Source organism: Adiantum capillus-veneris, chromosome 23, assembly GCF_014529385.1.
Source record: "Adiantum capillus-veneris isolate H3 chromosome 23, ASM1452938v2, whole genome shotgun sequence".
Classification (NCBI taxonomy): domain Eukaryota; kingdom Viridiplantae; phylum Streptophyta; class Polypodiopsida; order Polypodiales; family Pteridaceae; genus Adiantum; species Adiantum capillus-veneris.
The window spans coordinates 15,876,408-15,891,395 of NC_140953.1; the positions used below are offsets into that span (position 1 = coordinate 15,876,408).

Consider the following 14,988-nt stretch of genomic DNA (forward strand, 5'->3'; position numbering starts at 1 on the left):
CAAAGAATGCGGTTGCAGATGCTCTCTCCAGGTGTCTAAAGATCAATGCAATGAGAACTATTTATCATGAGGAACTAGAATCTCTTAGTGAGATGTATCCTCAAGATCCAGACTTCACTACAGACTTCACTGCAATTTGGGCAGATCTTCAAGCTGGTCATTCAAGGCCACCTTATTCCATTAGGGATAATACACTAAATCATCAACAAGCAATATGCATAGCTCAACGCTTAAGACAGAAGGTGATGGATGGAGCACATAATTCTCCCTATGTTGGGCATCGGGGAATTACTGTTGCTACCACTAGTGCCCTCGAAAGATATTTCTTTTGGCCAACACTCCGAACGGACATTGAAAAATATGTACGCGAGTGTTTAGTATGCCAAAAAGTGAAATATGACAGACATAAAGTTTATAGCAAGCTTCAACCACTCCCTGTGCCTAACACGCCATGGGAAATTATTGCCATGGATTTTTCATTACAGATCTTCCTAGATCCAAGAATGGAAATGATGCAATTCGGACTATGATTCAGTAAGCAAGCACATGTCCTTCCAGTTAAGAAGACAATCAAAGCTGATAACATGGCTAGAATATTTCTAGCTTAAATTTTTAAACATCATGAATTGCCAAAGACTATAGAGATCCTCGCATGACATCCTCAAACAGATGGTCAAAGTGAAATCGCTAACGCCACTGTTTTAGACCTTCTCAATTGCTATGTTTCGGAAAGACAATCCGAATGGGAACAATACTTACTGTTAGTTTAGTTTGCGTATAATAATACCATGCATTCCTCAACTGGTAAAGCTCCATTCGAAATCATATATGGGAAGCCATTCTTACTCCCTATTCTCGTTACCAAAGAGAACATCTTTGCCGCAGACGAATTTGTGCGAGATATTGATACTACCTATCAACAAGTAAAACAAGCGATTCTTCGTACTCAAGAGCAACAGAAGAAAAAAGCAGACAAGCACAGAAGAAGTCTCAATCTTGAGAAAGGACAATATGTCCCTACTTAAGTTTGAGAAAGCTAGATTGAAAAAGCAGGTCGGTAAAGGGAAGGTTGTTAAACTTTTCCATAGATTTTACGGCCCTCTCAAGATTACAGATAAAGTCAATGAAGTGATTTTCAGATTGGATTTGCCTTGGCGCATCCATAATGATTTTCATGTAAGTCTCCTCCGACCATATGTTGGTCCTCCTCCAGTGGCTCAAGTACAAGAAGATTCTTCATAAGTCGAAGAGACTGAGAAAATCCTTCAATTGGAACAGACAATACACCACTCCGTGATACAACCAAAGTCCGAGAGACTACATCGAAAGTATTTAGTCAAGTTCAAGAATTACACCCCTTTAGATGCAAAGTAGATGACGGAGTTAGATCTCAAGGATTACGCAGACATCCTACAGAGTTATGTTGACACTCTACAATTGAGGTTAATTATTTAGAACCAAGAGGGATGTAACAATGTCAATTTTTATAAATAATTAAATTAATTATTAGAAAATAATTATTTATTTAGTTGTGTGCACATCAGAATAGAACTAGTAGTTCTAGGGCCTTAGATGTGCCCGAATGCGGCATAGAACACCTTAGGGGAGACCCTAGCAGAAATATACCCTGAAGCTTTAGTGATTGGGAAATCGGGTCTTTAATAAGGGATAGACAACAACCTCAGATTTCAGGCTTAGAAAATTACGCGCGTTGGTGCAAACACAGGAATGAGATTGGCTCCTTAGAACAGTGATCCTAAGGCCTAAAATTATTTTTAAAGGCCTTAGGACAAGTAAGTTAAACTAATTTTGATCTTTTGCGTCTGGGCCAAATGGCCGGACAAGTGTGAACAGGTGATGCATGAGCAGTGCCGATACGGCATTGTGTTGGGGAGCAGCTGACGTTTTCATAAATAGTATTCATATGTGAAGTTATGAGTTAATTTGTGCACATTTCATTAATAGCGTAGGAACTTTTAAAGTGAAAAGTTGAATGGTTTTTAAAGTTATTAAGTAAGTGTGCCACTTGACACACTTATTAATGCAAAGTGACTCTCTCACTCTCACTCTCACCCTCCCTCATCCTCTAGTGCCCCCTCTTCTTGTTGGCTTTATAAGAGCGCCTCCTCTCTCACTTAACAGGTTTGCAGTGCACCTACCCCCCCTAAAGTGAGCCTCAGAGCTCTCCATTGAAGCTTGAGAATCAGCCCTTGTGGTGTATGTGGAGTCCTGGAGCTCCCATCACGTAGAACAAGGTTTCTCTTGATCATAGGCTGCTGTGGGGGAAGATTCATCGCGAAAAGTAGAAGAAAACTCTCTTTCTCTCACTTCTAGCTGTTGCAAACTCTCTGTTTTCAGCCCCCAATCACCTCTACTAGGGTAAATTTTGTTACCATATACATGTGGTAGTGATGTGTGTCAACACACTAGGACCACCAGGGCATTTTTTCCCTCTTTAGGAGGTTTTTTCCCCGTGCATTGTATATACGCCCATCACTCTAGAGCTATCTATCTTTCCATTGCACACTAAGTAACACACTCTCTATTGTGTGCCTTGAGTCTCTTTCGTCTTCTCCAAGCTGTGTGCGTTTCTCTGCAACCCTAATTCCAACAATTGGTATCAGAGCAGGTTACGTCCTCTCGGGCTTAGTCGCCAACTGCTCCAGCACACGCCTGCTCACTTTCTCCGATTTCAGTGAGCTTTGGCGAGCGTTCGCAGGTCGACAAATATTTTGGGTAAGCTCGTAGAGCTTAGTCTGCTCAGATTTTTGATTCGGGCCCATTTCGGCCTCCGTTTTCACTACAGGCAGTCTGCACAGGCAATTTCGTCATTTTGTGCAAAATTTTTGTCAGTGCCGATTTCTGCATAACAGGTGCCTTACAGTCTTCTACGGTTTGTGCTATATAGCATGTGTTGTTCCCACTCCGTTTCTCCTATTTTCGGGCAATTTTCACATCAGGTGCAACATTTATCATGGCTGACAACAACACAGATGTCTTCAAGATGTTTGCTGTTGAGGAGGGTTGGATGGGGACAATTACCCTATGTGGGCTTATATGATGCAACACGTTCTTGTGTCAAAGGGCGTTTGGAATATTGTGCAGGGCATTGATGTACATCCTGGTTCCGAGGATGTAGGCGATGTTGCAGGTCTTGCTGCTATTAAAGTTGTTTTGCCTACGGCAGAACAAGCTCGTTGGGATATAAAGGATGCGTAGGCTTATGCATTGATTGCGTTGTCTGTGAAGCGCACCATTGTTTCTCACATCCGTTCAACAAAATCTGCAAAACAGGCTTGGGATATTCTAGCAGGTCTTTATACAAGCCGCAATGAGGCTAAAATTGCTTTGCTGCGTAAAGAGGTGGAGTCGAAGATTATGCATAAGGAGGATGATATGGACACTTTCCTTGCTGGTGTCAAGGATATCAATGAGTAACTTATTTTTGCAGGTGAAGTCAGCAGACTGTTTTTGATGTCTTACCAGATTCGTACCAGACTTTTTTGAGATTGATGACCCAAGGAAATCCTGAAGTTGTCAAGTTTGATGCATTATGCACATTGTTGTTGCAAGAGTCACTTTCCAGAAAAAACAAGACTAGACACTTTACATGGAATAGGTTTGTTCATGGTTTTGTGTTGGAAATGGGTTCAGGAATTTTCAGCCATGGAGATTCTTGAAGAAGAAAGAAGCATGACTCTCGATGAAGTTAAGCATCGAAGGAGCCACAAAAGAATTTGTGTTGCTTTCGGCGCGGCCCAAAGAAGCAAGTGTTGTAGACCTTTATGAAGTTCAAGTACCGCACGACCCACACATCAGAGGAGCTGACGAAGAGTCTCTTCGAGGATTGTGGATGCTATTGGCGATCTCTCTCGATGCCATACAGTTCGGTACCAATACCTCACTTTGAAAAGGAGGGGATGTCACGTGACACATCCAACCCTATGTGTCCGTGGACAAGCTACAGCATGATCAGGGTTCAGTCAGTCCAGTCAGTCTAGATTAGAAGTGATCTGGCACTTGTGTGAGTCTATTCGTAGACCGTGCATGCCCAGTCACTTAGTATAGATGCATATCCTCCGGTTGAACACAACATGATCATAAGCATTTCCATCAAAATCCATCAGAATCAGTCAGGGGAATTTTCCAATGCATTTAGCCTATTTTACCTATTTTTGACATTTTTCACTTATTAATTTTAGTGACTTTCCAACAAAAGTAGGTAGGGCAATTTTGCTAAGTTTATATATAAGCAAACTAGAGCTAGCACTAATTGGCAAAAGAGGCAACGGGAGCTAATCTCTGCATGCAACTTCTCAACAAGACCCCTTGGTGGTTTCCGCCACCAAGCAAGAAGAATCAGTCTAGGTCCAAAGAACCCTCACAGGAACTATTATGTGTTCGCATGATTGATACGCACGCATTGTTCGAGTGTTTCATTCGTGATCCCTTTTACTAGGCATGACATATTGTACGTTGAGCACGTTTCACTCATGAATGGGCACCAATGTATGCGGATTTTTCATGAAAAGCTGAAAAGTATGCATTCAAGGACGTCACATTCCATCTCTCTTGCTTGGCATGACACAGTTGTAGAAAGAGCACATGAAAGTATGAGCATCAAGCATGGGCATTTCCATTGTGTTTTGCCACAGTTGATTGATATAGATCAGAAACACAAGATTCGATCTTATTGTTTGCATGTGTTTGATGAACGGTTTGGCACTCCGTCTATTAGTTCATCTACATTGCATGCAGTCTTTGAGGACGACAAGATTTTTTCCAGTCACTTTACATGGAATAGGTATGTTCATGGTTTTGTGTTGGAAATGGGTTCAGGAATTTTCAGACATGGAATTTCTTGAAGAAAAAAGAAGCATGACACTCGACGAAGTTGAAGCATTGAAGGAGCCACAAAAGACTTTGTGTCGCTTTCGGCGCGGCCTAAAGAAGCAAGCGTTGTAGACCTTTATGAAGTTCAAGTTCTGCATGACCCACACATCAGAGTGGGCCGGCGAAGAGTCTCTTCGAGGATTGCGGATGCTATTGGCGATCTCCCTCGACGCCATACAGTTCGGTTCCAGTACCTCACTTTGAAAAGGAGGGGATGTCACGTGACACATCCAACCCTATGTGTCCGTGGACAAGCTACAGTATGATCAGGGTTCAGTCAGTCCAGTCAGTCTAGATTACAAGTGATCTGGCACTTTTGTGAGTCTATTCGTAGACCGTGGATGCCCAGTCACTTAGTATAGATGCATATCCTTCGGTTGCACACAGCATGATCATAAGCATTTGCATTAGATAGAATCAGTCAGACGAATTTTCCAGTGCATTTAGCCTATTTTACCTATTTTTGACATTTTTCACTTATTAATTTAAGTGACTTTCCAACAAAAGTAGGTAGGGCAATTTTGCTAAGTTTGTATATAAGCAAACTAGAGCTAGCACTAATTGGCAGAAGAGGCAACAGGAGCTAATCTCTGCATGCAACTTCTCAACAAGACCCCTTGGCGGTTTCCCCCACCAAGCAAGAAGAATCAGCCCTAGCGTTTTCTCATCAGCAGATCACGGCGACGAAAGACCCCAGCATTTGGCGTTTTGCATCATCACACCATCTCCAGCAAGTTCCATTGCATAGCGTTTTTGTATCAGCATCATCTCCAGCAGACCCAACCAACTAGCGTTTTTGAGGAGCATCTCCTAGCGTTTTGAAGACCCCATCGATTGCAGACATCGCCAATTCCAAGCAATGAAGACCAGCAGAAAACAGCCCAGCAGATTCAGCCCGGAAGGACCTCAGTTTCCAGCCTTAAGCAACCTTAGTTTTCAGCCCTAAACCTGCAGATTTGCAGTGACAAAGACCCACAAAAAACAGCCCCAAAATCAGCGTTTTTGGCTTAGTCGCAGATTTCAGCCCATAGCGTTTTTGGACAGCAGTAGAAAGATTGCAGATTTCAGCCATTAGGTTGACTTCGTCATCCCCGTCGTCATCGTCGACATAGCCTAGACTTGCATTAGTCTCATGCATTCCATTTGTACCAGATTGTGCAATCATAAGTAGACCACGCTCGCCGACGAGAGTGGGGCCTTTGGAGGAGGGTTTTACAACGTCTCTGGTGTCGTATCTCTCTTCTCTCTCTATCTCTCAGTCTCATACACTTGCACGCACAGTGTCCATTCACTTTGTTTGTGATCATAGCATTCTCTCATTAAGAACAGAAGGCTCTCCCTTCCATAAGAACAAAAGAAACCTTGAGCACAGTTCGTAGCACTCATCTTGAGCAAAGCACAAACAATCATTCCGTTGCACCTAACATTGGTATCAGAGCTTTGACAGTGTTCTGTATAACTCAAGGAAAGAACCACAAGAATCACAAGAATTTTTTTTGCTTGTTGAGGTGGCACGAACCCAAGTTCGCTTGGGTGTGTCGATTCCTAATCGTGTTTTTGAAGAGTGACAGGAATCCCAGGAAAGAAGGGCTTGTCCAGCCTCTCCTTGTGCCTCTTTTCACTCATTGAGAGCGGACCGTGCACTTAGTGGCCGGCCAATCGACGTGAGGTGGAAAAAAGCAACCTTGGTGTGAGCGCAAGGCCGCCAAGGGGTGCGCCCGCGGAAAAGAGTAGAACTCGGGTGAAGAGAAGATCCTTCTCTAACACAGATTACAAGCGAAAGAAAACCTCAAGAACCTCAGGACCTCAAGACCCTCAAGAACCCAAGAATCCAAGTTCCTTGTGAACTTAAGAACCCAAGACCCTCAAGAACCCAAGTTCCTTGTGAACTTAAGAACCCAAGACCACAAGAACCCACGACTTTAGAATGGTCATCATTCGAAGCGGAATGGATACTTCGCTTAGAGGTGATGAGCATGAGAGAGGCGAAGAAGAATTTTCCCCACCAGGAGGTTTTTCCGACCCTCCCCCTCCCCCATCTACGTCAAGGATTGCCCTAACTCCTATGGAGGCTTTAGACCATATGTTTATGGAAAGGAAGTTAGAACGCGAAGCAAGACATGTATAAAGAATGGTAAAAATAGAACGAAGACACACAGAAAGAAGAGCAGAAATGGAACGCAGACACCAATAAAGAATGATAACCGGCGTCAAAGGAAAGAGCGACCAACACATTAAAGAGTTCTTGCGACTCTTTTCTCAAGCTCAGACACAGATGCAAGAGATTCAGGAAAAGAAGACTCTCTCAGTCTCTTCTTTCTCAAAGCATGACACACAGGATTTGCATGATTGTGAGAAGCATGATGATTTGAATGAAAATGATAAGCATGATGATGATTTGAATGACAATGATAAGCATGATAATTTGGATGATAATGATGAGCGTGATGATTTGCATGATCAAGATGTGATTTCTCACAAGCATGATGATTTGCATGATCAAGATGTGATTTCCCACAAACATGATGACTTGCAGAAAGATGATGTGATTGTTCACAAGGATGATGTGTTAGTGGATTTCTCACAAGCATGATGATTTGCATGATCAAGATGTGATTTCCCACAAACATGATGACTTGCATAAAGATGATGTGATTGTTCACAAGGATGTTTTTTCTAGCGAAGCTAACCTCGTTGTAGATTCGATCAATCATGAAGCACCGATCTTTGGCTTTCGAGTCGAGGTCCAAAGGACCCCCATAGGACGATTCGATCATTCAGGAAGAATCGATCTTGGCTCTCGAGCCTAGGTCCAAAGAACCCTCACAAGAAGTATTATGTGTTCGCATGATTGATATGCACGCATAGTTCGAGTGTTTCATTCGTGATCGTTTCCTGTATTTTAGTCAGCGTCTTTATGTGATCCCTTTTACTAGGCATGACATATTGTACGTTGAGCACATTTCACTCATGAATGAGCACCAATGTATGCGGATTTTTCATGAAAAGCTGAAAAGTATGCATTCAAGGACGTCACATTCCATGTCTCTTGCTTGGCATGACACAGTTGTAGAAAGAGCACATGAAAGTATGAGCATCAAGCATGGACATTTCCATTGTGTTTTGCCACAATTGATTGATATAGATCAGAAAGACAAGATTCGATCTCATTGTTTGCATGTGTTTGATGAACGGTTTGACACTCCGTCTATTGGTTCATCCACATTGCATGCAGTCTTTGAGAACGACAAGATTTTTCCAGTCATTTTACATGAAATAGGTATGTTCATGGTTTTGTGTTGGAAATGGGTTCAGGAATTTTCAGACATGGAGATTCTTGAAGAAGAAAGAAGCATGACACTTGACGAAGTTGAAGCATCGAAGGAGCCACAAAAGACTTTGTGTCGCTTTCGACGCAGCTCAAAGAAGCAAGCGTTGCAGACCTTTATGAAGTTCAAGTACCGCACGACCAGCACATCAGAGTGGGCCGGCGAAGAGTCCCTTCGAGGATTCCGGATGCTATTGGCGATCTCCCTCGACGCCATACAGTTCGGTTCCAGTACCTCACTTTGAAAAGGAGGGGATGTCACGTGACACATCCAACCCTATGTGTCCGTGGACAAGCTACAACATGATCAGGGTTCAGTCAGTCCAGTCAGTCTAGATTAGAAGTGATCTGGCACTTGTGTGAGTCTATTCGTAGACCGTGCATGCCCAGTCACTTAGTATAGATGCATATCCTCCGGTTGCACACAGCATGATCATAAGCATTTCCATCAGAATCCATCAGAATCAGTCAGGGGAATTTTCAAGTGCATTTAGCCTATTTTACCTATTTTTGACATTTTTCACTTATTAATTTAAGTGACTTTTCAACAAAAGTAGGTAGGGCAATTTTGCTAAGTTTGTATATAAGCAAACTAGAGCTAGCACTAATTGGTAGAAGAGGCAACAAGAGCTAATCTCTGCATGCAACTTCTCAACAAGACCCCTTGGCGGTTTCCCCCACCAAGCAAGAAGAATCAGCCCTAGCGTTTTCTTATCAACAGATCACCGCGACGGAAGATCCGAGCACTTGGCGTTTTGTATCATCACACCATCTCCAGCAAGTTCCATTGCATAGCGTTTTTGTATCAGCATCATCTCCAGCAGACCCAACTAGCTAGCGTTTTTGAGGAGCCTCTCCTAGCGTTTTTCATAAACACATCAACCTAGCGTTTTGAAGACCCCGTCGATTGCAGACATCGCCAATTCCAAGCAATGACCGCTTGGCGGTTTCCCCCACCAAGCAAGAAGAATCAGCCCTAGAGTTTTCTTATCAGCAGATCACCGCGACGGAAGACCCCAGCACTCGGCGTTTTGCATCATCACACCATCGGCAACAAGTCCTATTGCATAGCGTTTTTGTATCACCATCATCTCCAGCAGATCCAACCTAGCGTTTTTGAGGAGCCTCTCCTAGCGTTTTTCATAAACACATCAGCCTAGCGTTTTGAAGACCCCATTGATTGCAGACATCGCCAATTCCAAGCAATGAAGACTAGCAGAAAACAGCCCTAAAGAAGGAGCAGATTCAGCCCGGAAAGACCTCAGTTTCCAGCCTAAGCAACCTCAGTTTTCAGCCCTAAACCTGCAGATTTTCAGCGACAAAGACCCACAGAAAACAGCCCCAAAACCAGCGTTTTTGGCTCAGTCGCAGATTTCAGCCCATAGCGTTTTTGGACAGCAGCAGAAAGATTGTAGATTTCAGCCATTAGGTCGACTTCGTCATCCCCGTTGTCATCGTCGACATGGCCTAGACTTGCATCAGTCTCATGCATGCCATTTGTACCAGATTGTGCAACCATAAGTAGACCATGCTCGCCGACGAGAGTGGGGCCTTCGGAGGAGGGTTTTACAACGTCTCTGGTGTTGAATCTCTATTCTCTCTATATCTCTCAGTCTCATACACCTGCACGCACAGTCCATTCACTTTGTTTGTGATCATAGCATTCTCTCATTAAGAACGGAAGGCTGTACCTTCCATAAGAACAAAAGGAACCTTGAGCACAGTTCGGAGCACTCATCTTGAGCAAAGCGCAAACATTCATTCCGCTGCACCTAACAAATGTAGTTCCTTCACACTTGTTGATGCACTTTATGTACCTGGGATCAAGAAGAATCTCTTTTCTGTATCCGCACTTACTAGACTTGGACTTGTAGTCAAATTTGTGGTTGACAGATGTACAGTTCATAATCTCAGTTTTGGTGATGAAATTGTTGCATCTGGCCTTTTGTTCCGTGGGCTCTATAAGCTCACTTTGTATGACAGGTGTGGACAAAATGTTGCAAATGCTGTTGCAGATTCAAGGGCTATTTCAGATGCAAAACTTTGGCATGCACGTTTTGATCATCTGAATTTTGTCAGTTTGCTGCGTTTGCAGAAATCTGATATGGTTGCTTCTTTGCCGCCTCTTGAAGCACCTGTTAAATATGTTTGTGAAGGCTCTATTTTGGATAAGATGCAACGTTATAAGTTTCCAAAGGGTGGTTTAGTTCGGCCACATGCAGGTTGTAGCTTGTGCATAGTGATGTTTGTGGGCCCATGCAAACTCCGTCCTTGGACAATTGCCTTTACTTCGTGACTTTCATTGATGATTACTCCAAGCATGCATAGGTATTTCCGCTTAAAGCAAAGTCCAAAGTTTTTATGTGCTTCAAACAATTTCTGGCTGTGGCTGAAAATGTCTCGAAATGTACTATGGGCACCCTTCGTTCTGATCGAGGGGGAGAGTATATGTCTCATGAATTCAATGCATTTCTGGCTAGTCCTGGGATAAAACACCAATGTACAGTGCCTTATACACCTCAGCAAAATGGTGTTGCTGAGAGGAAAAACAGATCACTTATGAAAATGGCACGATGTATGGTCAAAAGTCAAGCTTTGCCGCATTCCTTTTGGCTTGAGGCCATGATGTGTGCCACTTATGTACTAAACAGGTGTCCTACGAAAGCTTTGCAGTCTATTACTCCATATGAATCATGCCATGATAGAAAGCCTTCTATTGAGCACATGCGTGTTTTTGGCTGTTTGGCATATGCTTTGGTGCCACAAACACAACGCATAAAATTGGATGATAAAGCTCTCAAATGTATTTTTGTTGGTTATAGTGCTGAAAGCAAAGGTTACAGGTTGTATCATCCGCAAACAAAACGTATTCTGGTTTCACGGGATGTACTGTTTGTAGAAGATTCTGTTCAGCCCTTGCTGTCATGTACTAGACACAATAATGTAAGCTCATAGGACATTTGTGACACTTTGTTGCCTCTTATTAGTGGTGCAAATACGAATGTAAGTTCCAATGAGGCAAATGTACAGCCTATGGGGGTTTCTGAAAATGTTACAGATCAGCCTATTACTGATGCAGATGTACATGATGTACTTGATGAAGAAAGGGCTGAAAATGAGAGGCTAGAGATATGCCAAAATGGCTGGTGCACACTTTGCATGATGGTAAATTGGATGCACCTTTGTCTAGTCGTACTCGTTCAGGCTCTCACCATGCATCTTATGCATCAGATTGTTATGCTATGGCCGTGTCTAGCTTACATGATGTTGAGCAACCTCTGTCTTTTGATGAACAACAGAATTCAGAAAATTGGATAAGTGCCATGCAATCAGAATATGATGCACTTATAGAAAATGACACATGGAGTTTATGTGATTTGCCTCCTGGCAAAAAGGCCATTGGTACAAGTGGGTTTACAAGTTGAAACGCAAGCCGAATGGTGAGATTAATCGCCATAAGGCTTGACTTGTTGCAAAGGGTTCTGCACAGCAAAAAGGCATAGATTATGAAGAGATTTTTTCTCCCACTTGTCGTATGACTACTGTGCGTTTTCTATGTGCATTGGCAGCTCATTTTGGTTGGGATGTACATCAATCAGACATTGTTACTGCTGTTTTGAATAAGGACATATTTGAGGAGGTTTATGTAATGCAGCCTCGCGGTTTTGTCATAAAAGGACAAGAGGAAAAAGTGTGCAGATGTAAGAAGGCTTTGTGGGTTGAAGCAATCTCCTCGTGCTTGGTATGAGAAAGCTGACACTCATTTGGTCAAACGAGGCTTTCGTAATAGTCCAACACAAAGCAATCTCCTTGTGCTTGGTATGAGAAAGCTGACACTCATTTGGTCAAACGAGGCTTTCGTAACAGTCCAACAGAAAGCACATTGTATGTAAAGCGTGAGGGTGATGTACTTCTCATTGTGGTTCTTTATGTCGTATGACTACTGTGCGTTTTCTATGTGCATTGGCAGCTCATTTTGGTTGGGATGTACATCAATCAGACATTGTTACTGCTGTTTTGAATGGGGACATATGTTGCTCCCACTTGTCGTATGACTACTGTGCGTTTTCTATGTGCATTGGCAACTCATTTTGGTTGGGATGTACATCAATCAGACATTGTTACTGCTGTTTTGAATGGGGACATATTTGAGGAAGTTTATGTAACGCAGCCTCGCGGTTTTGTCATAAAAGGACAAGAGGAAAAAGTGTGCAGATGTAAGAAGGCTTTGTATGGGCTGAAGCAATCTCCTCGTGCTTGGTATGAGAAAGCTGACAGTCATTTGGTCAAACGAGGCTTTCGTAATAGTCCAACAGAAAGCAATCTCCTCGTGCTTGGTATGAGAAAGCTAACACTCATTTGGTCAAACGAGGCTTTCGTAACAGTCCAGCAGAAAGCACATTGTTGTATGTAAAGCGTGAGGGTGATGTACTTCTCATTGTGGTTCTTTATGTTGATGATTTGTTGATCACTGGACCAAATGAGAGACATATTGCTGAATTTAAGGCTGATTTGAATGCTACTTTCAAGATGAAAGATTTGGGGCTGTTGCATCATTACTTGGGTATACAGTTTAAGCAATGTGATGGTGGTATTGCCTTGTGTTAGAAAAGTTACATAGAGACATTGCTATGTAAGTTTGGACTTGAGGATTGTAAACCTATTGCCACTCCCATGGAAACAGGTTTGAAGTTGAGTCTACATGATATTGGCGATCCTGCGGATGTCACTCTTTATCAAACTGCTATTGGCTGCCTCATTTATGTATGCAACACGAGGTCGGATATTCAGTTTGCAGTCTCACAGGTCAGCAGATTTATGCATAGCCCAGGGTCTAAGCATTGGTAGGCTGTCAAGAGGATTTTCCGCTAGCTTAGTGGCACTTTACATCTTGGCTTGTTTTATCCCAAGGGGGGAGCATTGCCGCCAGACTTACATGCTTTTTCGGACTCAAATTGGGTTGGTTGTTTTGACACGCGAGTGTCCACAAGTGGTTTTTGTTTCATGCTTGGCAGTTCATGTATATCATGGTTGAGCAAGAAGCAACCTACTGTGGCCACTTCGAGTTGTGAGGCTGAGTATAGGGCAGTCTTCACAGCTACGGTTGAGTGTGTATGGCTCAGACGCCTTATGGCTGATTTGGGTGTTGGACAGGACACTGCCAACACTATCTACAGTGACAGTCAGAGCGCATTTGCAGTTGCGAGGAACCGAGTTTTTCATGCTCGCACAAAGCACATTGAGGTGCATTACCACTATGTCAGGGAGAGGCTCTCGGCAGGAGAGATCAGCTTGGCTTATGTGCCAACACATGACTACCTTGCAGATCTTTTCACAAAGGCATTGTCTCATGAGAAGCTTGAAGCTTTCCTCAGCTTTGGTCTTACTCCCCTTTGTGGACTGATCTTGTCCTCAAGGCATGGCACTTCCCTCTACTCATGTGCCAACTCTCGTTCACCGCATCACTCCTATATGTGGTAGTGATGTGTGTGAACACACTAGGACCGTCCGGGCATTTTTTCCCTCTTTAGGAGGTTTTCCCCCCCGTGCATTGTATATACACCCATCACTCTAGGGCTATCTATCTTTCCATTGCACACTAAGTAACACACTCTCTATTTTGTGCCTTGAGCCTCCTTCGTCTTCTCCAAGCTGTGTGCGTTTCTCTGCAACCCTAATTCCAACAAATTTCAGCGAATTATTAATAGAATCTCGTTTTTCTCTACTTACAGAACACGTACACAAAGTTTGGTGCGATTCCATCGCGAAAAGGTCTCTATTTTGGCATTGGAACGTTCTCAGGTAACATTTTTAGATTATGTGCATAAAATTACAGTAAGCATGTGTGCATGCAGTTTGCGTCTTTCTCCCTTGTTTTTATTGCAGGAATGATTATGCATGAAGGGACACAGTTAGCGGAAGGTAGACTCATTTTTGAGAGCTTTTGAGGAGTTTTGTGGAAGGTAGACTTCCGTTTACGAGAGCTTCCCAAAATCTCACAGTAGAGGGAAAATCCTCTCAGTTGTCAGAGAGTAGTTTTTTCACTCTTTCAGTCAGAAGCAGAAAAGGAACAAGAAAGAATAGAGGACGGGCTTTTGCCCCGTTCCTGTGCTTGTAAAGATTCTCCCTTAGTAATAAAGATATTCTCTTTATGGGGGGGGACCAGCCCATCTTCTGGTCCCAATGATGTGTCAAGCTTTTCTCTCTCTTTCAAATTCTCTCAAGTATATGAATTGCATTTAACAGTTAGTTTACGCTTTCGTATTTTTGTGACAAAAATCTCACAGTAGAGGGAAAATCCTCTCAGTTGTCAGAGAGAAGTTTTTTCACTCTTTCAGTCAGAAGTAGAAAAAGAACAAAAAAGAATAGAGGACGTGCTTTTGTCCCGTTCGTGTGCTTGTAAAGATTCTCCCTTAGTAATAAAGATATTCTCTTTATGGGGGGGGGGACCAACCCATCTTCTGGTCCCAATGATGTGTCAAGCTTTTCTCTCTCTCTTCTAGATTCTCTCGAGTATATGAATTACATTTAACAGTTAGTTTACGCTTCTTTATTTCTGTGACAAAAGTCCCCAAACAACATGATATTTTCAATTGTGCTTTTTCGTACATGAGCTCATCTTTGGTTATAGAAAACTTTCCCACGCTTGACGAAGCTGGCGACAACATGCTGTCTCGCACCTTTCTCCAGAAAGTGTGCTTTGCTCTTGGTGGTGTCTAGTAGCTTTCATCTTTGAGGTTTACCGACTTGTCCATTGCTACTCTGAA

General features: G+C 42.9%; 1 protein-coding gene across 2 annotated transcripts in view; it reads left to right on the top strand.

Moving 5' to 3' along the window:
- Positions 1-14,988, top strand: part of LOC147427452 (uncharacterized) — a 63,112-nt gene that overhangs the window by 20,122 nt on the left and 28,002 nt on the right. Inside the window, exon 3 of one of the 2 annotated variants that reach the window (XM_086496551.1) lies at positions 13,954-14,023. The exons of the other annotated variant lie outside the window; for it this stretch is intronic. Within the exon in view, the coding sequence (XP_086352677.1) occupies positions 13,954-14,023 (70 nt within the window). The remainder of the gene's footprint in view (positions 1-13,953; positions 14,024-14,988) is intronic. 2 annotated transcript variants of the gene reach the window in all.